This window comes from Armigeres subalbatus, chromosome 1 (genome assembly GCF_024139115.2).
Source record: "Armigeres subalbatus isolate Guangzhou_Male chromosome 1, GZ_Asu_2, whole genome shotgun sequence".
In the NCBI taxonomy this organism is placed as follows: domain Eukaryota; kingdom Metazoa; phylum Arthropoda; class Insecta; order Diptera; family Culicidae; genus Armigeres; species Armigeres subalbatus.
In genome coordinates this window covers 78067610-78092441 of record NC_085139.1, presented here as the reverse complement: position 1 = coordinate 78092441, position 24832 = coordinate 78067610, and the positions used below count along the sequence as shown (strand labels likewise).

At 41.4% G+C, this 24832-nt stretch overlaps 2 protein-coding genes across 4 annotated transcripts in view; both read right to left on the bottom strand.

Moving 5' to 3' along the window:
- Positions 1–14148: 14148 nt before the first annotated feature.
- On the bottom strand, positions 14149–14720 carry LOC134213130 (uncharacterized). The gene is made up of 2 exons (XM_062691804.1): positions 14599–14720; positions 14149–14540 (listed from the first exon to the last, which is right to left on the bottom strand). Exons 1-2 carry the CDS (start codon positions 14659–14661, stop codon positions 14271–14273), a joined length of 333 nt encoding a protein of 110 aa, XP_062547788.1. The 5' UTR covers positions 14662–14720; the 3' UTR covers positions 14149–14270.
- Positions 14721–15465: 745 nt separating this feature from the next.
- The window catches only part of LOC134213005 (mpv17-like protein), a 467861-nt gene continuing 458494 nt past the window's right edge, over positions 15466–24832 (bottom strand). For all 3 annotated transcript variants that reach the window (XM_062691493.1, XM_062691672.1, XM_062691581.1), the window contains one exon: positions 15466–16045. In XM_062691493.1, the coding sequence (XP_062547477.1) occupies positions 15598–16045 (448 nt within the window). In that variant the 3' untranslated portion in view covers positions 15466–15597. The remainder of the gene's footprint in view (positions 16046–24832) is intronic.

The window sequence follows — 24832 nt, the reverse complement described above, 5'->3', positions numbered from 1 at the left end:
CACACCAATCACCGTTGCTTTGATCAGTCTGGTAAGCTTCACAGAGAAGCTGTTCTCGTCCATAATTTTCCATAGCTCTACGCGGTCTATACTGTCGTATGCCGCCTTGAAATCAATGAACAGATGGTGCGTTGGGACCTGGTATTCACGGCATATTTGAAGGATTTGCCTACAGTAAAGATCTGGTCCGTTGTCCAGCGTTCGTCCGTTAAGATGCTCCGATCCTTATCCCTGCACATATCGGCTCGCGGCACGAAGCCTTTGCGGGATGCCTTGAGCTTCTGATAGAACTTGCGTGTTTCTTGAGAACGGCACAACTGTTCTATCTCATCGCACTCTGCTTCTTCCAGGCGGCGTTTCTTTTCCTGAAAAAGGGGGATCTGCTGGCTCCGCTTCCGTCTATAACGTTCCACGTTCTGCCGTGTACCTTGCTGCAGCGTGACCGCCCGGACCTCCTCTAGAATCTGTCTGCACTCTTCGTCGAATCAATCGTTCCGTCGACTTCGTCCCACATACCCGACGTTGTTCTCCGCTGCGTCGTTAATGGCTGATTTAACTGTATTCCAGCATTCCTCAAGAGGGGCCCCATCAAGCTCACCCTCTTCCGGCAACGCTGCCTCGAGATGCTGCGCGTATGCAGTGGCGACATCAGGTTGCTTCAGTCGCTCTAGGTCGTACAGCGGCGGTCGTCGGGACCAAACATTGTTGAGACGGTTAGTTTTGGGCGCAGTTGAACCATCACCAAATAGTGGTCAGAGTCGATGTTAGCGCCACGATATGTCCTGACGTCGATAATGTCGGAGAAGTGCCGTCCATCAATCAGAACGTGGTCAATTTGTGATTCTGTCTGCAGTGGTGATCTTCAGGTGTACCGATACGGGCGGCTGAGTTGGAAGTAGGTGCTGCGATTGGCCATATTCTAGGAGGCGGCGAAATCAATTAGTCGTAGGCCGTTTTCGTTCGTCAGCCTGTGAGCACTGAACTTCCTAATAGTCGGTCTAAACTCCTCCTCTTGGCCAACCTGAGCATTCAAATCTCCTATGATGATTTTGACCTCGTGGCTTGGGCTGCTGTCGTACTCATGTTCCAGCTGCGCGTAGAATGAGTCCTCGAGTCCTTATCATCATCAGTGCTTCCGAAGTGTGGGCAATGAACGTTGATTATGCTGAAGTTGATGAACCGGCCTTGATCCTCAACCTGCACATTCTCTCGTTGATCGGCCACCACCCGATCACGCGCCTTTGAATATCGCCCATCACTATGGAAGCTGTTCCCAGCTCGTGTGTGTTGCCGCAGCTCTGGTGGATGGTATGATTACCTTTAATCGTTCACACAATTGATCCCTTCCAACAAACCTCCTGCAGCGCTATGATGCCGAATCCGCGGTCCTTGAGCACATCGGCGAGTATGCGTGTGCTCCCGATGAAGTTGAGAGATATTCAGTTCCACGGACCGAGTTTCCAATCGCTAGTCCCTTTTCGTCGCAGTTGTCTTCGCCGATGGTTCCGTTCCGTACTCTCTCGTTGATTGTTCCAATTTATCCAAGCACAAACACCCCACTGGAGCACGAGAGTATCCGTGGAGGTATGCTCACGTACCTCACTATCACACCCTACCCCCAAAATTATATGGATGGAAGAAACCCAGAAAATCGCATGATCGTTTCCTTTTTTTAACGAAGGTAATGGAGATCTGCTCGTTTCCTTTTTTAACGAAGGTAATGAAAATCTGCAACCAGACACCTGGGGAAATGAACCCAGTTAGTGTGGGGATGGGATCACCACTCCCGACCCACTAAAACCAACTCCTTTCTTTCCAGTCATTCCCTCGGCCCGCAATTAAGCAATACTTCGGGGGATGACTATTGCGCCCTCTTACATGACGTACACAAGTGCACGTATGCGCCTCGACTCTCCTACACTCCCCATGCAACACATTTGCATAAGACACACTGGCACCACAAGTGCCCCAACACTCTCCTGCCTATGTTGCTCGAGTTACAGCAAGGGAAGATCCGGGTAACATGCAGGGGGTATTCCATGCTGCCATCTCACAACACAGACAGTCCTCATTCAGTCCCGTTCTGCAACAGTGTGGCACCACTTGTCTACCAAGCCGGAGGCGACCCTAGGTTGGTGGCTCCTATGCCGCTCCTACCTCATGTCTCCTATTTCTGAGGTGCCGGAGAAGCATCAACTGTCCGACACTCCTGCCAGTCATAGCGAGACTTTCGTGTCCTCTACTTCTAAGGTGCCACACGGTCCCTGGCAGCCGGATCACACTACTGCCTAAGCAGTCACTCTGACCACACGTACCATGCTAGTCTAACGTGTGTGCTCGCTCATACATTCAGTCCCTTTTGCTTGCACCGCTCGTGCACCGCTCTCTTGACATTCAGTCTCTCATTCAGTGGGGGTTGTAATACCCCTCCCAAGCAACCAGAAGTTCAGATTTTACTTAAATTTACTCTTAACCGAACTAATTGGTTCACTATGGTTCACATCAAGTTCCAAGCATCCTTAACGGAACTTTAAAGTTCACTTTTACGCTCCCACCATACGAAAAATTACTTAAAATGAGAGCTGATTAAGCCTAAATAGCCCTTCTTATCCGAACTTCTGGTTGCTTGGGCTATCTCCCATTTATATCCACTCTGTGCACCTCCTGTGGCATGGTACACCCGGCACGTCACGCGGGCCTAACACTCACTTACCCGGGCTCCGATACTACCAACAGGATCCCAGACAGGTACTTTGCAGGCAATACCAACCTATTGATTTATCGGAGCCCAGATAGTCTTCAATCAGTGTGGTGGTCTCCCCATCCTGCAACGAGGTGGCACCACTTACCTTACATGTCTACAATTTTTGAGGTGCCGCAGAGCTATCTGCCCCTTCGACACTCCTGCCAGGCCTCGCCAGACTTCAGTCATTCTAATGGGCCAAACACAATTGATACGTTTGCGTGCGTTTTGACAGTTTTCCCATGGGAAAACTGTCAAAACGCACGCAAACGTATCAATTGTGTTTGGCTTATAAAGGCTCCCCCAGACCTAAGTGATTTCATCGCCGCGACGGCGACAACTAGTCGCCGCGATTCTATCGTTGGGTCGCTGCATGCAATGTTCTATTTACGCTTCCATACCAACGGCGACAGAATCGCTGTCGTCAAGCAATAGAATCGCGTCGCGACTGTCGCGTCGCGTGTGTTTGGGAGAACCTTAACACTACCGACCATGCGTACCATGCGAGTCTTACTTGTGTGCTCACCCATACACTCGGTCCCTCACTCTGTGGAGGTATTACGAGTAATATCCCCAGCTCTCATTCGCTTGCACCACATGTGCACCACTTGGGGATGTAGTGGGTACCACCCACTACTGCCACCCGCTTGCCGCCTAAGCAGCCCTCACTCTGTGGAACCTCCACAGGCTCCGTTAACGACCTGGCTAATTGTTTCACCCCCAGGTCATTCATCCCCTCGGTACGGGTCGCTTGACACCTTGGGATTCGGGGTTAGGGACGCCATATTGTCAGCTTCAGTGTTGTACTGAGCCTGGCGATATAGCCGGATTTACCTCGTCACGCACTACTTCCAAGTATTCATATCCCAACGTAACGGGAAAGTATGATCGTTAACTGATGAGCTGAAAGTGGTAACTAGAAGCTATGTAAAGGACAAGCGTCCTCCACATGGTTCCTGGGAAGCCAAGATAGACGGTGCCAAGTATTTGATTATACAGTGTTCAGCAGGTGTGAATTCGTTTTCTTTACCGGTGGTTATTGACCCACGTTTATTTGCTCGGCAGTTCTATTACCCGATAGTGGAATATACCACACGGTAGATTCACAAAAGACGTTTTAGTAGTGTGACCTAAAATACCTAGCATGCCACAGACATTAAGGACATAGTTGGAAGAGTACCACGATGGCCGTCAATATGGCACCGGACCTTCCACGGGTCGTTACCACACCTCCCGCACTCCTCTCCCACCAACATTCGAATGCATCGAACAGCATCGAACAAAAGTTCAATATTCAAATTACTAACCTGCTCACAGCATATTTATTTACTTCCCGTGATAATAAACATGTTTCTTCAAAGAGTCCTATGCACTTCGGCTCGAATTATAGAATAAATTAGCAGTTTCGTGCCAATTTAATAGCTGTTCGCGATTTGGTGGCTTATCACTGCACTTCACTTCCTCTCAAAGGGCATTGAAAAAATCAAGTTTTCACACACTTCTCCGCACATGAGCAGCCCGAAATGTTGATGGAATGCCAATTAAACATCACTTTTTGAAATCAGTCACTTGTTTGAAGCGAAAACTTTATATAAACTGCTATTTTTGATCGAAAAAACCCACTAAAAACTGATCGCGGAGCGAATGTAAACACCGGCAGCGGCAGCAGCAAACTAATATTTAGGGTGGCTCAAAAATTATTTTGCTCCGCCACGCTCAGTCGAATATGTTTCATAGTCTGGGTGTTTTCAGATGGTTTGGGCTGGTTTGGATAGGGGCTTACAGTACACAGGTCGTTTCAGGTTTGTATGACAGTTGATATGGCGAGGTTGAATTTTACCATATTCTGATTGTGGCGCTTCGTCATTGGGCCCGGGCGGGGGGGGGGGGGGGACCATATGATTGGATGAAATATTCAAGAGCTTTGACTCCATAGACAATGCATATTGAATTGTCGTTCCGATAGTTGTGAGTCGATTTTATTCGAGGTTGCCAATCTTTAGCATGATAATTAGGCTTCTCAGAAAGCATCAGTAAAGCGTGTAATTCAACAAAATAGCCAGAATTTGTCTGCGATATCTATCGCACCAGGAGCAGATACTTTATGTTACACTAAATTTCAAGGATTCAGTTATTGCATGCACCGAAAGTAATGTGACCAGATAAATTTTGTGTGAGCGCAGGACAAAAAAAGTTCATAGTTTAATATGTTTTAGTTAATACGCTTAAATAAAATATTTGCTAACTTTGCTAACTGTTCGATAAACGGCAACTCATCTCAGAAGTCAAAGCTTTCTTCAAATGTTGAATGTGCAGCTCAATGTAGCTGCCATGGAGTTTCGTATAATTTTGAAGTTTAGCGGTTCCCTGTCCAATATCTTAAAAATTGTTGCAACTATCGAATTGCAGTTGAAAAGCGTTGCAGTTAAATGACTTTCATCTGTTGATCGTATAGTGTATAGAATTTTGGAAGATTTTTTTTGTAGCAATAGAAGCAATGTTATCGAGCCTCGAAAATTGTTTTCCGAATAACCTAAAAAACTCTTTCTAAAATACCTAACGAAAGTAGATACTGTGATTATAAAGTAAATAGATCATATTTTTCTTAACCTTCCGGGACTCGCTTGGTTCTGGACTGCTCAGGTAGTCCCGCTTCTGTTGTGAACGAGAAGCGAGCTTTTTCAAAGATGTACTATTTACAACGGCGCGAGTCCCCGAAGGTTAAAATCTATTCTGGGTGAAGCTTCACCTTCAGGAATATGGTCCACGATTTTAGTTCCAATATAGTTCCAAACAGGTAAAGGCTGCCTTACACCTCGGGAAAATTTTCCGCCGGAATTTTACCCCCATGTATTTTAAATGGGGCCGGGATTTTGATTTTCCGTGCCTAAATCCCGAAAACATCGCATATGTAAAAATGCATGGGGAAAAATTCCGTGAACCAAATTCCCGAGGTGTGAGGCTACCTTAATACTGAATAGACATCCGTTCAGAAAATCAAAAATTCCGTCCCATTTCAGATCGCTTGCGATTCTGCAGGGAGAGCAAGTGAATTCGATTAATTCAACGGAGAATAACACGTAGAAATCAAGCAATGATGCAAACCGCGAGGTGAATCATGAACGATTCTCTGTGCTATGAGTCGGGTGGTGTTTGACTCGCGCTTGATTTAAATTTTGGAAAAGATTTGAGAATTTGAGTTTTTCCCAACACTGCTATCGCTAACTAATATCAACACAGTAAAGGTCGTCTTCTAACTGGAATAGATTTTCCGCAAGATTTTGGTCCGCATGGCATTTAAATGAAGTGGAATTTTGGACGTTCCGTGTTGAAATCCAAGCAATTACGCAGCAGGAAATACATGGAAGCGAAATCTGCTTATAAGATTCCCAGGGTATAAGGCTTGGGTAAAACAAACTACAGAGATAATTTAGTCTGGGTCACAGGAGAACATCTTAATATTGAATTCTATGATCCATATGATTGACTTACAAAAGGTTAGTCTTAGTCAAAATTATATATTTTTCTTAATTTTATAATTTCTTTTAAAATACTAAGTAAATTTTTGCCGGTAAATTTTTGTGCTTTGTTTTGTCTCTTTGTGTTCTGTGTCGTCTGCATGGTAGGGGAAACTGGACACACGTGATCCCCGGGGACACATGATCCCCCCCTGTTTTCTCGAAAACTAATCACATTTTTATACCACTGATATGTGCAAAAGGATCCGTTTGATAGATTATTGAATCTGAGTAACATTTGGTATTAGTTACTTTATGTATATGGGTTTTAGAGAGGTTTTATTATTTAAGCATTCTCAATCCTTTTTTTCTTCAATGGAGAAAAGTTTAATAACTTTGAATATGTCCAACCAAAACGTGTCAAATTTTTACTGGACAAAGTTTTATTATTGTAGAATTGAATAAATTCATTGTATTAACTATTGCTTATTTCAATTTAATACAATAAACGAAATAAGATAAATACTCAACATGGACACACTTGATCCCCCACAGTTTGGACACACTTGATCCCGATATTGCATATATTAAGGCGTTTGTTGTATACCATCGCATATTATTGTATTGTATGTAACTAAATTTATCTGTTAAAATTATTTTCTAGTTAAACAGTATAAATAATTTTTATTTCTCTTTAATTTTGTCAATCAGGCAATACACGCGCAATTTGAATGTCTCAATAGCCTTATTTCATTAACCAGAACAAAGTGTGGTTGAACATACTTAGTTTTGATTAGTTTTATCAAATGCATTTCAACATTATTTTCAATGAAAACGAGTATAAATTAAGCTTTGAAAATATTCAACAAATCACCGGGCTTAAAATCAGTATTGTTTGATCTGGTATTCAATTCTTTCCGTTGCAACTAGCGGAAGTTTGTTTATAATCACCATTTATTTGTAAATCTTCCTAAAGAATTTTTAATAATAGGCTCATTCAACAACTTTTGGTCAGTCGTTTAAGAGAAATCGCATTTGTGTAGTAATAACACGCACTACAGAAAAATATGATGTTTAAAGGATGAGTTACAGGGCCATATTGATGTATGAAGTCAGCATCCTGGTATGATCACGGTTTTGGTATCGGTAGTAGTCTGCCGATCTCGATGTATCACAGACTTTTTTCGTTGGTCCCAAAACAGGCACTCAGGGATATTTACCATTGGCCATGGCATTTGCAGTGTGGCCAATTTTAAGAAGAGATCCTCTTGGGAACATCATGGTTGTCATGATATGACCACTGGCTTTCAGTGGAGTGAATGGTTTGCAGATAAATCATCATCACCATGCCAACTTTGTTGCTATAGCCGACATTCTATCTGTCACTCTTACTCTATTCGAGAACCAAAATACTTGCCTTGCTTAATACCAACAATATTTCATTTTCGCACGACTGCTATTACGAAAGACTATGAATAATTGTTAGCATTTGAGAATAGACCAATTTGACCTTTCATTAGGCTTGGAAGAACCTAAACATGTTCAGCTCATAAAGGGATCAATTTCCCCCTATATGGGGATCAAGTCTCCCGCAAGTTTTGAAAATGCCATATTTTCTATCTTTCGGCAAAATCGAGTTTTTGGTAACTTTTATGAACAAATAATTGCTTCCAATGACGTTTTTGAATAACTAATTAAATTCTTTATCAAGTCCATCAAAAAGCGTGCAAATCAGTGCATGTTACATCGAGAAATATCCTAAACAAAAAGTGGGGATCATGTGTGTCCAGTTTCCCCTACCGTTTGCTAGCTGTGTAGGGCATAAGCGAGATGGTTGAGTGCAGTGAGTGTGGCATGGGGATCCTGCCCAGTGATTTGCCAATGAGTTGTTCTGGTTGTGGTTGCGCTAAAGTGTACCACTACAAGTGCACATCCATGACTAAACCATTGGCAAAGCTGGTCACGGAGAATGATAATGTTGTGTTTAGTGTGATAATTGTTTATCAAGCCAGTGTTGTGGCGAGCAGAATGTATTGCTTTCGAACGTTCAAAAGATCGAAGAGGAAATGAAGAAGATTTCTTCTATGTCTGATTCGATCGAGGGCATTCGAGATAACATTGCTGCTCAGATAAACATCGCGCTAAAAGACGGGATGGAACAATTGGGGAAAAGGGTGCCAAATGCCCTAAATGATGGAGTTAGAGGATTTCGGACCGTAATTGGAAATGAATTGAAAAATATGAAAGGATCATTTTTACAATTTGATGCGACCAATAAAGTAGCTGCAATGAATGTGTCACAAGGTACATCAAGATCGTCTTCGGAATCGAATTTGAATCCCAGAGGTAAAAAGCGTAAAGTTCAAGAAGACGTTGATGATGTTTTCAATGAGAATATTAGCTTCGCGGATGTCGTTAAAAAAAGCACTGGGACTAAAAGTAGTAGTTATAAAGAAATCAAGAAAAGTGTTGCCATTAATGATGTAAAAGTGGCTCGTAAGACTCGTCCGGTTATTGTGATAAAACCGAAAGAGTCCAATCAAAGTAGCGATGATACTCGCAAGTTTTTGAACAAAAAGTTAGATCCAAAAACACACAAGATCAGTAACTTTAGAAACGGGAAAGACGACTCTATTATTGCTGAGTGTGCAACAGGGTATAATGTTAACGCTGTCAAAGAAGGCATTCAAAGCGAATTGGGTGAGAGTTATAACGCTGTTGTCCCATCATCGGTGCCAAGATTGAAAGTGATGGGCATGTCTGATAAATTTTCCTCCGATGACTTCATTCAGATCTTAAAAGATCAGAATGAAGACATCGCTATAAATGATGTTAAAGTCGTTAGGATGTATGAAAATCCACGTTTTAAGTACAACAAGTACAACGTGGTAATTGAAGTCGATAAAGAGACTCATAGTTGTTTGATAACCGCGAAAAAGGTAAACATAAGGTTCGATCGGTGCCTTGTAGTTCCAGAGATTAGCGTTTTGAGGTGTTTCCAGTGTGGAGAATTTGGGCACATGAGTACGGAGTGTAAGAATGACATTGCGTGCTCAAAGTGCAGTGAACGTCACAAGACCTCGGATTGCACGTCAACTGTATTGAAATGTGTCAATTGTTTAAAAATGAATAAGGAACGTAAAATTAATCTGGACGTTAACCACGGGGCATTTAGCACCAAATGTAAAGTTTACAAAAGATTATTTGATCGGAAAAAGAGCAGCTTACGTTTCAATGAATAGCAACCAAGTTCCAGTAGTAATGTGAATAAGTTAAATATTTTGTATTTCAATATTGCTGGGTTATCCACAAACTACGTTGCTTTACGTAAGATTGTGGAGGATACACGTCCGTTTTTAGTCTTTCTATCTGAAACACATATTATCGACATTGATGCTTTTGATCAATATAGTATTCCGGGTTACAGTGTGGCTGCTTGTTTATCACATTCGAGACACACTGGCGGTGTTGCTATTTATGTCAAAGAATCGGTTCAGTTCAAGCTTCAAGTAAACGAAGTTTGTGATGGAAACTGGTTCTTAGGCATTACAGTTGTACGTGGCATGAAGATGGGTAACTATGGTGTTTTGTATCACTCTCCCAGTTCTAATGACCAGCGATTTGTTGAAATTTTTGAAAACTGGTTGGAGAGGTTTCTAGATCATAGCAAATTAAATGTACTCGCTGGCGATTTCAATATCAATTGGTGTGACGTTCATAATTCGAAGCATTTGAAACATTTGGCAGATTTTTTCAACTTAAAACAGAAAGTTTTTGATTATACGCGTATTTGCGGGACGTTTCGCGGGACGCTTTTCAGCGCGGGACAAATAGTGAAAATGCGGGACTGTCCCGCGAAACGCGGGACGTATGGTCACTTTAACCGAAAGGAAAGTTATTTTCAGATTGAGAGCTAAAATTGATGCAGGTGAGTCTTTCCCCAGCACGCTGTGCTGACCTTGAGAGGTTACAAGAGGTGAACTGGCTCGGTACGCATGGGCGTCATTGGAAGTTAAACACATTAGATACGACACGAAATGATTTGGCTACTGAAATTCCGTGAGCAGTACGGAGCTGACAAGTACAGAAAATTTCGTAACGCAAATAACGCCTGCTTAGTGAAGCCTAGTACGGTTATTAGCACGGTAAATTTGACAGCTGATTAAGTATGGGGGAAATGTTACTTTTCCATACGGAATAATGGTACGGAATATTTTTCCGTAAGGAAAAGTGACAGATCCATTTAGTTTACCCAGCAGGCGTTATTAGCGTTACAAAATTTCTCTACTTGTCAGCTCCGTACTGCTTACGAAATTTCAGAGCGGAATCATTCCGTGAGCTTTCCGTATCTTATCTATTTGCACAGTACTTTTCAGTAGTGTACTAGCCTTAAAGTAAATGGAGGAAAAATATTCAATATGGAAAAGTGACACTTCACCCATACTGAATCAGTTGTCGAATTTACGGTAATTTGATAAAATTTTCCGTAAACCCATTCCGTATCAGCAGCATATTAGGCTTAAGTATGAAAAAGTTGGGTTCCAAATACCTGATTTCGGATGGCTAATTTTTCATACTGGTTTACTCTGCAGAACTTTTTCATTTTCTGTTTTCGATTTTTGAGAGAAATGGGTCTTAAAGCCCTACCTCGTTTAATGGTTGCAAACCAGAGGCGCATCCACGTTCCAAAACGTGGGTAGGACAAAGAGGAGAAATGTCGATTTAGACGACAGTCCTGGTGTTGAGAAATCGATGCCCATTTTATATATAAACAATTCTAAATATAAAAATTAATTCGCCAATCTTTTCTACAAGAGTAATGGTAACATATAAGCCTTGGAAACTAACTAAATATTTCATTTTACGACGCTACTTCAAGACGCAAAGATGAAAACAATTTTCATTCAAACGCGCTATCAATGCGTATTTTCAAACGATAACGCGTGCTGTCAAAGTGTTTCTCTTGATAAACGAAAGCACACTCCATCGCGTACACTGGGTTGCTTTTTACGTTCTAACCGGATTTCGGGATTTACGCGGATTTTTCGCCAAGTTTTTTAACGCGGTCTATCAACAGGAACTGGGAACACATGGAAACAGAGAAAAATCGTTTTTTACACGGTTTTTGGGAGTTACGCGTTTTTTATGCAACTTCAACTTAACGCTCCAACGGCTTGTAAAGAATCACCCTTTTTTCGACAGAAATGACGCATTCTAGAAGTGCACGACCCATAAACTTTACTGTCTCGTGACTAGGGAAAAAAATAACCCACACATTACTCGCCCGGTGGGCGCTGAATATTCTCAGTATATTGGTTATAGAACTGCCCGTTAAATAAAGAAGGAGAAAGTCTGGTAAAACTATATTTTTTTTAGAAATATGTTTCTAAAACTATTGTGTTTCATTCATCATGTATAAAAAATCAAAGATTTTTTAAATTTTGTTCATTTGAACTGTTGTCCATTCTCCCTTAGAAACTTTCAGAATATTATACGGATTCACTCCCAGGAAATCGAATGATAGTCAATCAATTCTTTGGGGAACAGAACCAGAACCCCTTGAGGACCAGATTTCATTCGGGGTTGAGAATTCTTGTGATGTCTTAGATGAGTTCTTTTAGGTTTCAATAAAAAAAATCTCGCAGACTTTTATTATTCTATTTAAACGAATTCAACATTGAACTCCCTAAAATTTGATTATATTTATATAGAACTAGTATCATCAGATCTACCAGACAGTATTGCAACTAAAATATTTACCTAAATGATATGTTTTCAACAGAATCATGGGTAGGACAATGCCTTGAATGTCCCACCCAGGAAAATTCGTGCGTAGGACATGTCCTACTTGTCCTACCCACTCCCTGCGCCACTGTTGCAAACGATAGTGCATCGGCCAAGAATACTTCAATCGATGTTATAAAAATTCTGGTAAAAGTCTAAATCTGAGATCTAAATCAGTAAAAATAATATTTTTGTGTTTAAGACAAATGTTTGCAACATTTCAGAACAAATCAACCATCAACCCAAAACGTCAGGCCCATATATTACCTGTCAAAGATTGAGTCAAGTGCCCTGCGGTGTTTTGCTAGTGCGTTTGAATCATATTATTCCGTACGTCAAACAAGACCGAAAATGTCGAGAAAGCATTTTTCATCTATTTTCAAATTTCAAATTAAACAATGTTCCTTTCGATTTTTGAGTCAAAAGAAAAGCTGACGCGTTCACGATGATTAACTTCATCATTCCCTGAAAGAAAATCGAATATCGATTCTTCATTTTAGGACCCAATTATAGGCTTCAAAAATATGAATTATTTAGGAAAATTGACCTTAAGTAAGTAAAAAAAATGCTTGAGACAATAAAACGAGATAAATGTTTGATAAGAAGGGTTAAATGCGGTGTAGGGTAAAAAGATAATTTCAATATAAAAAGTATTCCTTTGAATTTTAATTACAAGATAAGAAGCAGAGCATATAATATTCACTTTCATGAAGCACATTCGCTCCGTTTCTTGGCAATCGTGTTTTGATTATTCAAAACATAGAATAACTTACTCAGTTTACTTCTTCATACATAAATTCATTCAATTGATAACCATTGAGTATGGCAACTGCGCGCGATAGCCTTGATTATACTTACATTTGGCACCAAAAATGCCCCTCAATTAAATGTCGGGGTTAGATCTATGAGTGTATTTATTTAAATAATCAAACATGTGTTCAGTTTTATGATTATTTAATTGTTTGTGATATTCAAATAAATACTTAATGACAAAGTTTTCCATACATTATTTCTGACAAAGACGCCATTTGGTTTCAAACAATTTTGAAAAAAGTAAAATCTCTATTAAAATTAATCAAAAATAAAATTTGCTCATATACTTACATATACATATACTCACTGAACATACTGTGCCATTTAAAACATGATTTCATGCCGATTTAGCTGACGATCACGTTTTCTTGGATTTAAAACACTGTGCATCGCCTCGATCTGCGACAGAGGCTGTGGGGGGTTTCAAGAAATCTGAAAAAGTAGTGGATGTCATATTCGAATCGTCCCTAACTTTGTTCACCAGTGTAACGACAGGATCGACGTGGATGCATCAGAAATTCAGCAAGAACAAGATTTTAAATTGGAAATACTTCGTAAAACCTTGAACTGTGTATCATCACTTGACTAAATAAATTGAATTTTAAATCACAAGAAAAGAACGATGAAAACCTCATTCTGCAACGTGATGCCATGTTGCTGTTGTTTGTCGATGACCTTAATCCACCGACGAACTTAAACTTTATGTAGTTGTTCGAAAACTTACAAACTGCTATAAACTACATAACTACATAACCTTCTTGCTATACTCTAAATATAAGCATTCCAGAGTGTTGAGTCATAAGTTTGCGGCGAATTTTTTTTTTTCAGTTCAATAATTAAATATATAATTATAGTATGACTGATTTTCCCCTTAACGGGTTGGTCAATATAAGGACCTCGGAGATGTTTTGAACGAAAATTTTACCTACACTCGCCACTTCTCGAACATCAGCGACATAGTCAATCTTCAGCTTGGGTTCATGTTAAATGAATAATTCATTGAAATTATTTCAACATTCTCTGGTATGCCCAATTCCCAATAATATCATCGGTTTGAAGCTGTCCAAAGAAGATTAGTCAGATATGCTTTGCGCTACTTTCCGTGGAATAACCCATTGAATTTGTCTGCTTATGTTTATCGAAAATATCTGATTTCTGAATCAGTTTGAACGCATACTAAACCCACGAGCTCTATTCGAGGTGTTAAATGCAACTAATTATGCTGCAAACGGTTGAATTGTCGCCATGACCCGAAATTTCACAAAAGTATCCGAAAAAAAAAGATTTGCACTTTTCCATGTGAAAAATACAAATCGATCAGTATCAGATCAGAGAGATTTACATATATTCATTTATTTCTTTCGAATTTGTTTTTCGTTTGAAGCTTACTTGACGGTTTCCAATGCGTTTGTAGGCATCTTTTTGATACACAAATTATTTTTCGAAATCTACTCCTTCAATCCCTAATATCATCATGAACCCTCGTCGTTTGCCATCATTCGCTGACGCACCATACGGATCAGCTGCATCTCGTTCATTCGAATGCCTTCGCCGCCGCCGCTCGGAGGAGTCAGGTTCTGCAATATCGTCGGTAGCACCTGTTGGCCTACGCTGATAAGAAATTGTGCCACTTCGATGGCTGTTTGTATCTCGCTAAGCCCTGGAATGGCGGCACGGTTGTCGTTGCTTTCATCGATGGCCATAACCGAGGATGAACTTGACTGGCGTCGCTCCCGTGGAAGCTGGGGAATCGAATTACAGTCATCGTGTCTGAATACATGAGGTTTGATAAATTCTTACCGAATGAGATTGTCCTGCTTGGAATATTGCTAACAGTACCAAACAACCGACTAAAACCCTCATCTTCCACACTACTGATTCGATCAAATCTCGTAGAACTAAGAAGTTGAACAGTCATATTCCATTAGATTTTATATGCAAACGGAATTACAGTGTGATTGATTTGAAATGTTCCATAATTTCTTGAAATTGCCCAATCGAAATGGAAAAAAAATCGTGCCGTGGATGAAGCGAATAGAACGAGAGGAAATAAATTTAATAGATTATGTAGTTAAGAAAGCAATTCCCCCGCCATGTGTATGGCAAACTGCGTTTCCCGTCGCAGACAATAATGATAGCTATCTAAAAAGTTTCCTCTCTTATTTAATGACCACATGAGTCGAGTGCTATTCTCGAAGGGTGAATGTTCAAAGAAATTTGCCTGAATGGCACTCATAAAACGCAACCGGTATGTTTAAGCATCAAAGCTTAGTGGAGGTGAAACCATTACATCAGGAGCTCCCGCGCTTTATCGAAATGCGACTCCGATGGCAGTGTCCCATGTGTGTTACGACCCTCAGGAAAAACATTCTAGAAACGTTCATGCTCTAGGAGGAACAAAGGGATAGTTAACTCGCCCTTACTTGATGTGTTTTCCAACTCGACTTAAGTTCTAACTTATCTGAATCGGTTTCTCTTATAACTTATAATTCAACGAATACTTCTTATTACTTGATGATATCTTTAATTTCAAAGTTTGGAATTTCAGTAGTAAAAGTTTTTATCCCGTATATAAAACGTCGATAAACTTATGAAGTTTAGTCCGCCTTATATTATCATTTGAGCGTGTGGGACAAAGCTGTGCGCCGCTGAAGCAATCATGAACCATTTTTACTATTTACAAGATTTTTATTGCTCGAACAATTGTATCCATCACTGCTACTCAGAGAGTTAAATCTCACTATGAATATGAAGATATGTACATAATTTCATACTAAAATACACCATAGACCACTGCTCTCACCAGTGCGACGCAACCATCAGCCATCTCTTCCGCTCCGTCGGAGTTGAGGGCGTTTTCTTGACCTTCTGATCCCCGTCGCGGGTTTTAATAAACGCCAAAAATGTGGTCCAAATCAAGCTAAAGAAACCGGCCGCTACAATTTGATTCTTCGGCGGTACCATCGAGAAATTGACCGTCTGCACTATCGGCCAGTAGACAAAGCCCACCTTGTAGGTGTCCCAGAATTTATCCTGGACCTCCTCGGCTGCCTGCGCCTGTCGTTTGCGCTCCAGGATGCTCATCCCGTAGAAGAAGAACACGATGGCAAACGGGTCGTACGCGACCTGTTCGGTGAACGCTTTCGCCATCGACGAGCGGAAATCCGTGCGGGGCCACATGATGTTGGCGATGCGCATCCAGGAGTACAGCATCGGAGCGGACACGAACGTACCGTACAAACTGTATCTGTTGGGATTAAAATAAGGATTGAAAGAAGTCGTGAGTAATCATATTACACTATATAGGGTTGATTTTAACGCGGTTTGCTTTTACATGTTTATGCCCTTCGGATTGTATGTGAAAAGTTGTAAAAATTGCTGAAATCCATCCGTGTAAAAAGCGACCCCAGTATTTAATTATCATCAACATTAGAAAAAGAATAAAAAAAATAAAAAGTAGGTACATATTCAATTAGCAATAATACAAGTTCCGGGAATGATTGTTTTATCAGGTTTTGTTCGATTATTACCAAATTTCAGAATGAATTCCTGGGGGAGTTCAGATTGAGTTCCTGGGAGACTTCAGAATGTCTCCCAGGAATTCGTTCTGTACTTACCCAGTAATTCATTCAGAGCTCCCCAAGGAATTCAATCTGAGCTCCCCAAGGAATTCATTCTGAATACACCCAGGAATTCATTCTGGACTTTCCCCAAGGAAATAATTCTGAGTTTCCCAGAAATTCATTCTGAACTCCCTCAGGAATTCGTTTTCAACTCCTCCATGAATTCAATCTAAACTCCCCTAAGAATTCCACAGTAATTTATTATGAACTCCCTCAGGAAGTTATTTTGAACTCCCCTATGAATTCATTCAGAACTCCCCAGGAATCCATTCAGAACTCACCTAGGAATTCATTCTGAATACCCCCAATAATTCATTCTGATTCTTCTCAGGAGTTCATTATGAATTTCCCCAGGAATTCATTCTAGACTTCCCCGGGAATTTCCCAAGAAAATAATTCTGAGTTCTCCCTGGAATTCATTCTAAACTCCCCAGTAATTCATTCTGAACTCCCGCAGGAATTCATTACGATTTCCCACAAGAATTCATTCTGAATTCCTCCAGAAAATCATTCTGAATACCCCAAGGTGTGAGTTATTCAAAGAATTTCTGGATGAGACACAAAGATGATTTTTTGAAGAAACTCCTAAAGAAATTCCTGAGGGAGCTCTAGAAGGAATTACTGAATAAACTCCCGGATGAATTACTTTAAGAACTTCAGGAGTAATTCCTGGAGGAACTCCAGGAGGAATTCCTGAAGAAACTTTAAGAAGAATTCCTGAAAGAACTCCTGAAGGAATTCCTGAAAGAACTCCTGAAGGAATTCCTGGAATATAATTCAGAATGAATTCCTGGGGGAGTTCAGATTGAATTCCTGGCGGAGTTCTGAATGAATTCCTGGGGGAGCTCAGAATGAATTCCTTGGGGACTTCAGAACGAATTCTTGGAGGAATTCAGTATGAATCCTGGAGGAATCCAGAATGAATTCCTGGAGAAGTTCAGGATGAATTCCTGGAGGAATTCAGGATGAATGATAAAGTTATAACGCAATGTCAAAATTGGAACAGCGCGTCTGTAGTCGAATCAGTTGTTCCAATCAGCACAACGTTTGTAAATATGTAGGAATGCTACGTGATTTGTATTAATCCAGGGAGTTTAGTGTGTAGTTTTGTCGATCGATCAGGTGGAGGACGATTTGCAGACCCTCCGAAGACTACGGCAATTATGGACCGAGCTTAATTGGTAGTATCATTGGAAAACCACATATCTTATAAACCCGAGTAGTAAACTTATTTTAGGAAAAAATATCACAATAATGAAGTTTAAAGTAAATCATATAAATCTCTCGATTTAACAAAAACCAATTTGAAAACGTATTGAGTGTGTCGTGAAATAGTTTTATGTGATAAAGCATTTACATGATCAAAAATAAAAAACCCTCTTGGGTCACAAATACCCTCTCTGGCGTGCAGGGTGGAACGATCGTGCATTTTTCAACAGTGTTATAACAGCCATTTCTTTGCTCATTGCTACTTGAACTTGGCAATCCGATGGCAGCCATGTTTTTTACACAAGTTGGTGAGTCGAGCTTGAACGTCTGTTTGCGGTTATGCACATAGGAGTACGCAGTGTAAAAGCGTGGCCAAAAGTATGTCAATAATTTTTTCGTCTGTAAGTGCATTCAATAGAAACAGAAAAGTATATTTTTTGTTTTTCTGCTGTTTACATTCATCTAGCAATGAAGTATGGCCACTGGCGGCGTCAGTTATTGTTTTTTTATAGAGCACCACTTGGCGCAAGAACGCTATCTTCGAGAACTACAGCGTGCTTGCAACGAGTGGTGCCTACATATGGCTCCGTCACTGAGTATGATCTTCCTTTATGTTAATTTGGATTCTTTGATTATTACTTACTAAATTTTCCGAAATGATGTACTTTGTTTGTTTACTTCAACAATATAAATTTGTCATCGAATTATGTTAAAGATCCTGGATAATGTTTTGTTATATCAAATGGAGCAGATATAATAAATACGAAATGCAAATCAACCGCTATGTTTCTTAATAATCTTCACATCCGAAAAAAGCGTTTGCTTTTATGGATCGGTATGTTAATCAAAGTCTCACTCTTCTTTGGAAGCGAAACATAATTTATGTGGGGTTTGGCACTCAAAAACATGATTTTTTATTCTACCATTTTTAGGCAAACTTCACTATATTACAATGAAAATAACTCACGATTGCGTGAGTATGCGTGAAATGTTTTTATGGAGCTTCTTCAAGAAGCTCCAATCTTTCCAACGCTGGCAATTTTGTTGCTTGGACTGGCTTGGAACCTAATCAAAAGTTTTATTTTGTAAAACATATTATTGTAAAAAGCTAGAAAAAAGCTTGCAGTTAATATCATGATTATGGATCACCTGAATAAGGTTTCAGATCGAATCATACCTGGAAAAGTTTTAAATACCCTCATTATTGATACCTATATTGATTTTCATCTTGAAATTCATTAAAAATCAAGAAAAACATGATTAAACACGAACATTTTTTAATGCACAATTGCGATAAAACTAGCATTGAAATTATAGTGAAGTTTTGACACCCAGCATCGCTTACAAGTAAACAATATTGTTTCAAAAATCCCATGGCAAATTAGTATCACTATTTGAGAATTCTAAAACGAAAAATAATATGGAAATATCTAAATTTTTTGTTTTTGACTTTTGGCCAGGATTTGGGCTGAAATACTCCTCAGTGTTATGGTCACCAGAGAATTCTTTTCAGATTGATAGTTTGTTTTGCGGAAGAAGGAGGATGTGAGGTGTATACTAGCCTTATTCCATTGCAGTTTACTTGCCCTACTCCCTACTCCAAGAGTCGACCATCAGCACTACGATGCTGCCGACGTTGCCGGCCGGCGTTTTCCCGATCATTCATTGTGTTGTGAGGTTCGGTGCATGCCAGGCGTGTTCTTTGGCCAGCAGATGCAGACGCATTGTGTTTTACGGATTGAAATATTTAAGTATTCACAATATCGATCATATTTGAGTTACCACATTTCAAACATTTAATTTTGCTTAAATATGTTCTATAGCCGTGTGGTAAGACGCGCGGCTACAAAGCAAGACCATGCTGAGGGTGGCTGGGCTCGATTCCCGGTGTCGGTCTAGGCAATTTTCGGATTGGAAATTGTCTCGACTTCCCTGGGCATAAAAGTATCATCGTGTTAGCCTCATGATATACGAATGCAAAAATGGTAACCTGGCTTAGAAACCTCGCAGTTAATAACTGAGGAAGTGCTTAATGAACACTGCAACAGCTGCAAAGCGGCTCTGTCCCAGTGTGGGGACGTAATGCCAATAAGAAGAAGAAGAAGAAGAAGAAGAAGAAGAAGAAGAAGAAGAAGAAGAAGAAGAATAAGAAGAAGATGTTCTATACGAAGCCTAGCTGTCATGTGAAAGCCCAGTGGTAAAGTGAGGAGTCGATGAGTCCGTGCTCCCAGCTCTGTGTCTTTCGCCCCAACATCTCCCTCCTCAAATCTGTTCGTACAGTTTGAACCGCGCAGGTATCCTTCTAATGCGCGAAGAACGTTGAGGCTGCTGAACCACAGGAATATTTGTCCTTGCTAACTCAATGCTGGAGGACTCAGTCGATTATGAGTTGAGTTGAGAGTTTCGGGAGGTCGGCCTGGCCAGAGGTACCTTCCAGTGGAGGTGATATCGAAGGGACAGTCATGCTGCCGATAGATTTCGAAATCGTCGTAGAAACAGACATTGCAGCTTGATTTGATTCCTGCAAGTTCCATGCAGATAGTAGGACATTCAAGGGTAATGTTTATGGCTTGGTTGGTGCTGCAAAACTTGGCAAACTCTGCACTCGTAAATTGGGTGCCGTTATCGGAGACGAGTGTTTCCGGCATCCCTAGGCGGGCGAAAAGACTGCGAAGGATCCTTATCGCTGCCGGTGCGGTAATCCGGGTTGTTTGTACTTGTCGGTGAGGATCACCCTAAGCACCCATCTCTTAGGTGATTCAACAGCAGCAGAGTTTAACAGCAGCAGTACGCTTGCATTGTTCTTCCGATAGCTCGATGACCGGTCATCGCTGGATATAAACGGCAACGATGATGTCATCGATGCAGCCGACAGATCAGTTGAGTAGTTGGATGTGCGTTGAGAGGGAGAGTTAGAAGTTCACCACATTGCATTCGGGTTAATTGGGGTACAATTTAGGAGTAAGAGTATTGAGAAGACAGTTGGATTTAGCACTCGGTCGAAGAACAAGCTACGTGACCCGTTAGTAGAATTAGGAATTATTGTTAATGTTAAGTCGTATAGAATAAATGTTAAGTGTTAGAATCGTGTTTAATTAAATATCTAGTTTGATTTAAACGTGTGTTATATGTGTTAATCGAAGAAATTGCCTGATACTATTGGTGCCTAACAATTCAATTACCTACCGTGGCCGCTCTGAGGATAAGGTTACCGGCCGCCTTGAGGATATTTACGCCTTGCAACCCCATCGCCCATTGAACCAAGGCACCCACTGAGCTATCTACTAGATCCAGGTATCCTACATTATTGGTCCTTCGACCCGGATTACCTGAGGATCGCACCAGGCAAGCATCTAGGCTTCTTCGATCAACGCCAGGATTTTGGAAACAGTCACATAATTCACCTCAACCAACTCTTTGTGCTCCACGGAAGAAGGATTGTCGCCATCTCGTCGATGAATAATAGTTGTGCATTATTGATTTTTCGCCATCATTGGAGCCACAAAGAGCATCAAAGGATCCTTTATGAAGGATATTCGCGCGTCGCTTTGGTAAGCGCTGCCATTGGGATTATAGTTACCGCCTACTGATGTTGTTGAACCTTGGAGCCGCTTTGGTCTGGACTGGACACTAATCGGAACGGATTCCTGTTTCTCCAGGTGAACTATATATTTAGTGTATGTCCTACCGAAGCATTACCAACACCGATTCTAACACCATTTTCGACCACTTCCCTGACTCGACACTCTTCCTCATCGAATACATTGGGACCATTGATGACTACCGACCAATCATCCGTCATCCGAGCATTGAGCTACAATGAATCATCCTGCTGTGAGTGAGAATCCAATGCGCAGCAATTTTGTGCAACTTCAGATGCTATATGCCACAAACGGAGCTGCAATCGCTACAAACTATCATCGTTTTGTGACCATAATCTGAGTCATCTAGGAAACCGTAGAAATCCACACGAAGAGGGAACGGCATCGCATGTTTGCCCAGGTTAGTTAATTAGAACTACTATATGTCTACCGAAGCATGGGCAATAGTGTTACACATTTTAATTGATTTTTCATCCTCTTCGATGTTGTGGACTCCTAATTTGTATATTGAGAATTTCGGATATTTTCATTCATCCCATTGATGAATTGGTAGTGGTGCTGGATACTGCTGGGTTTACGACGCTGTTGATTTCTCTAGGTGAGCTGATCGCAGTATATGCCTAGCCGAAGCCAAACATTTTGATGCTACATTCGAATATTCTCCTCTTCTCCCGAATAAAAAAATGATGGTGATTGGAGCCCCAGTGACCGTTTATGTCGCTACTCAAGATTTGTTGACATCGCTTATTGATTGAATTGTGGGATCTATCCAATTGATCGGACATCAGTAGAACTGTTGGTTTCTCCAGGTAAGCTGCCACAGTATATGTCTAGTCGAAGTTGAATATATTGATTACTACATGCTGGTTTCCCCTCCTCTATATACAATCCTGTAAACGAGAATCGTCTTGCGTCGAAACTGTATTAGACAATTAAAGGGCAGACGAAGACATCGCTGAAGGCTGATTGACGAAATTTTCTAGTGTGGAGGTCAGTTAAATAGAATAGTGTGTGTCCGCCGGCCGAAGCAAAGGGACTCCACGGAGTACTACATCACCTTTCTTTTCATCCCACCTTGATCGTGTTGAGCGACGATGGCGCCTTCCAGGAAATTGTCAATAGCCAAGAAGACAGCGAGTTTGAGGATTCTGATGACCAAATTGAAGCAGGTTGTAGCAGCCTTCGACGATATTTTCCGATTTGCCAAGAACATCCAGGGAACTACTTCCGCCACCCAAATCCTTCTTCGGCTGGAAAAAATCGACGACTTATGGGAAAGGTACGTTGAAGTCCAGTCCCATGAAGATTATGATGAGGAGGACGTGGAAAGCGATGCGCACGATAACCGAAGACAGGAATTTAGTGACCGTTATTACGAGGTTAAGTCGATTTTATCAGATGAGCTTAGGGAGAGACAGGAACCAGCTAATCTCAATCAACCCATTCGTAGTGATACTCCAACAATGTCCACCCTCGATCGCGTACGTCTTCCGCAGATTAGCCTACAAACTTTTAATGGGGATATAGATGATTGGCTAAGTTTTCGGGATCTGTTCTCTTCCTTAATCCACCGAAAGACAGATTTGCCTGATGTAGAAAAATTCCACTACTTGAAGGGTTGTTTGCAAGGGGAACCAAAAACAATTATCGATTCACTAAAAATCACTGCAGCAAATTATCAGGTAGCATGGGGGTTGTTAACTAAACGGTACAATAACAGCAAAGTGCTGAAGAAACGGCAGATTCAAGCGCTATTGAAGTTACCCATTCTGCTCAAGGAATCCGCTTCCGAATTGCACACTCTCGTGGAAGGATTTGAAAAGATTGTACAAACACTGGACCAGGTCGTACAACCAGCCGACTACAAGGACCTTCTTCTAGTGAGCATGTTGGCGTCTCGTTTGGATCCGTCTTCTCGTCGTAGTTGGGAAGAGTTTTCTTCAACGAAGGAACAGGATACGCTGTAGGAACTCACAGAATTTCTTCAACGACGAGTTCGCATCCTGGAGTCTTTGCCTTCCAAGGCAGCAGATGTCACCAGGGCAACACACCAACCGTCATTGGCCAACCGTCAGAGGAACTCGGCAGTGAAGAACAGTTTCAATACCATCCAAGCTATCGAGGAGCACTGCTTCGCTTGCACTGGAAATCATCTTTTATTCCAGTGCGGAGTTTTTCAACGGATGTCAGTAACGAATAAGGATTCGTTGTTGTGGACTCATTCGTTATGCAGGAACTGCTTCAGACAAGGACACTTAGCTAAGGAATGTCAGTCGAAGTATTCTTGCAGAAATTGTAAGGGACGTCACCACACGTTGGTCTGTTTCAAATCGGAAGGGAACTCCAAAGCAAAGGGTCCGACAAGAAGCAGAAACATGATCAGGGAAGCTCCGGCATCTACACTTACGCCTACACCTCAAGCTGCAAATGTTCCAGCTCCTCCGCAAGTAGCTAACCTAGTAGCTACGGACAGCTTGGTGGCAGGCACAGTTCACCAATGTTCGTCGAAGGTTTTGTTGGCAACAGCAGTTGTCATTGTTCAGGATAACGAAGGCAACACAATTCCAGCTCGCGCGCTACTTAATTCAGGATCGGAGAGCAATTTCATCACCGAACGTTTGAGTCAGCGTTTGAATGTATGCCGAAGTAAGGTGGATATTTCGGTTCTAGGAATTGGTCAGGCTGCAACTAGGGCAAAACAAAGAATTGTTGTCACTATTCGCTCTCGGCTGTCGGAGTTCTCGTGCCAGATGGGTTTCCTGGTGCTTCCGAAGGTGACAGCCAATCTCCCTACCACTAGCATCAACATCGCTAGTTGGGCGATACCGGAAGGAATCGAACTAGCTGATCCTTCATTCTGTGTTTCATCAGGAGTGGATCTTGTTCTGGGCAATCAAGCATTCTTTGACTTCTTCAGTACTGGCAGAAAGATTTCTCTTGGTGAACTGCTTCCTACATTATACAATTCAGTCTTCGGTTGGATTATCAGTGGAGGAATTGCCGAAGGAAATTCAAATTTGCACATTAACTGCAACCTTGCAGCAACGGATCGTTTGGAGGATTTACTTACCAGGTTTTGGTCAATAGAGGAAGTGGAATCGGCTCAAAACTACTCCCCCACTGAAGGTCGTTGTGAAGTTTTATTTTCGAGCACGGTACAGCGTGGAGCGGATGGCCGCTATTCTGTATCTCTTCCCAAGGATGAAAACGTCATTTCTCGGTTGGGCGAATCAAAGGAGATCGCATTCCGACGTTTTCTAGCCACCGAACGGAGGCTCACAAGGGACAATAACCTCAGGAAACAATATGTGGACTTCATGGAGGAATATCGGCGGTTGGGTCACATGCGGAAAATTGAACTAGATTCAGAAGCTATCCACAGATGTTTTCTTCCCCATCATCCGGTGCTCAAGGAAGCCAGCACAACCACCAAGGTCCGGGTGGTATTCGATGCCTCGTGCAAAACAGCATCGGGACTATCGTTGAACGATGCTTTGCTGGCTGGACCTACAATTCAACAGGATCTCCGAGCTATTGTACTACGGTGCTGTACAAAGCAGATATTGATGGTAGCAGATGTGGAAAAAATGTTCCGTCAAA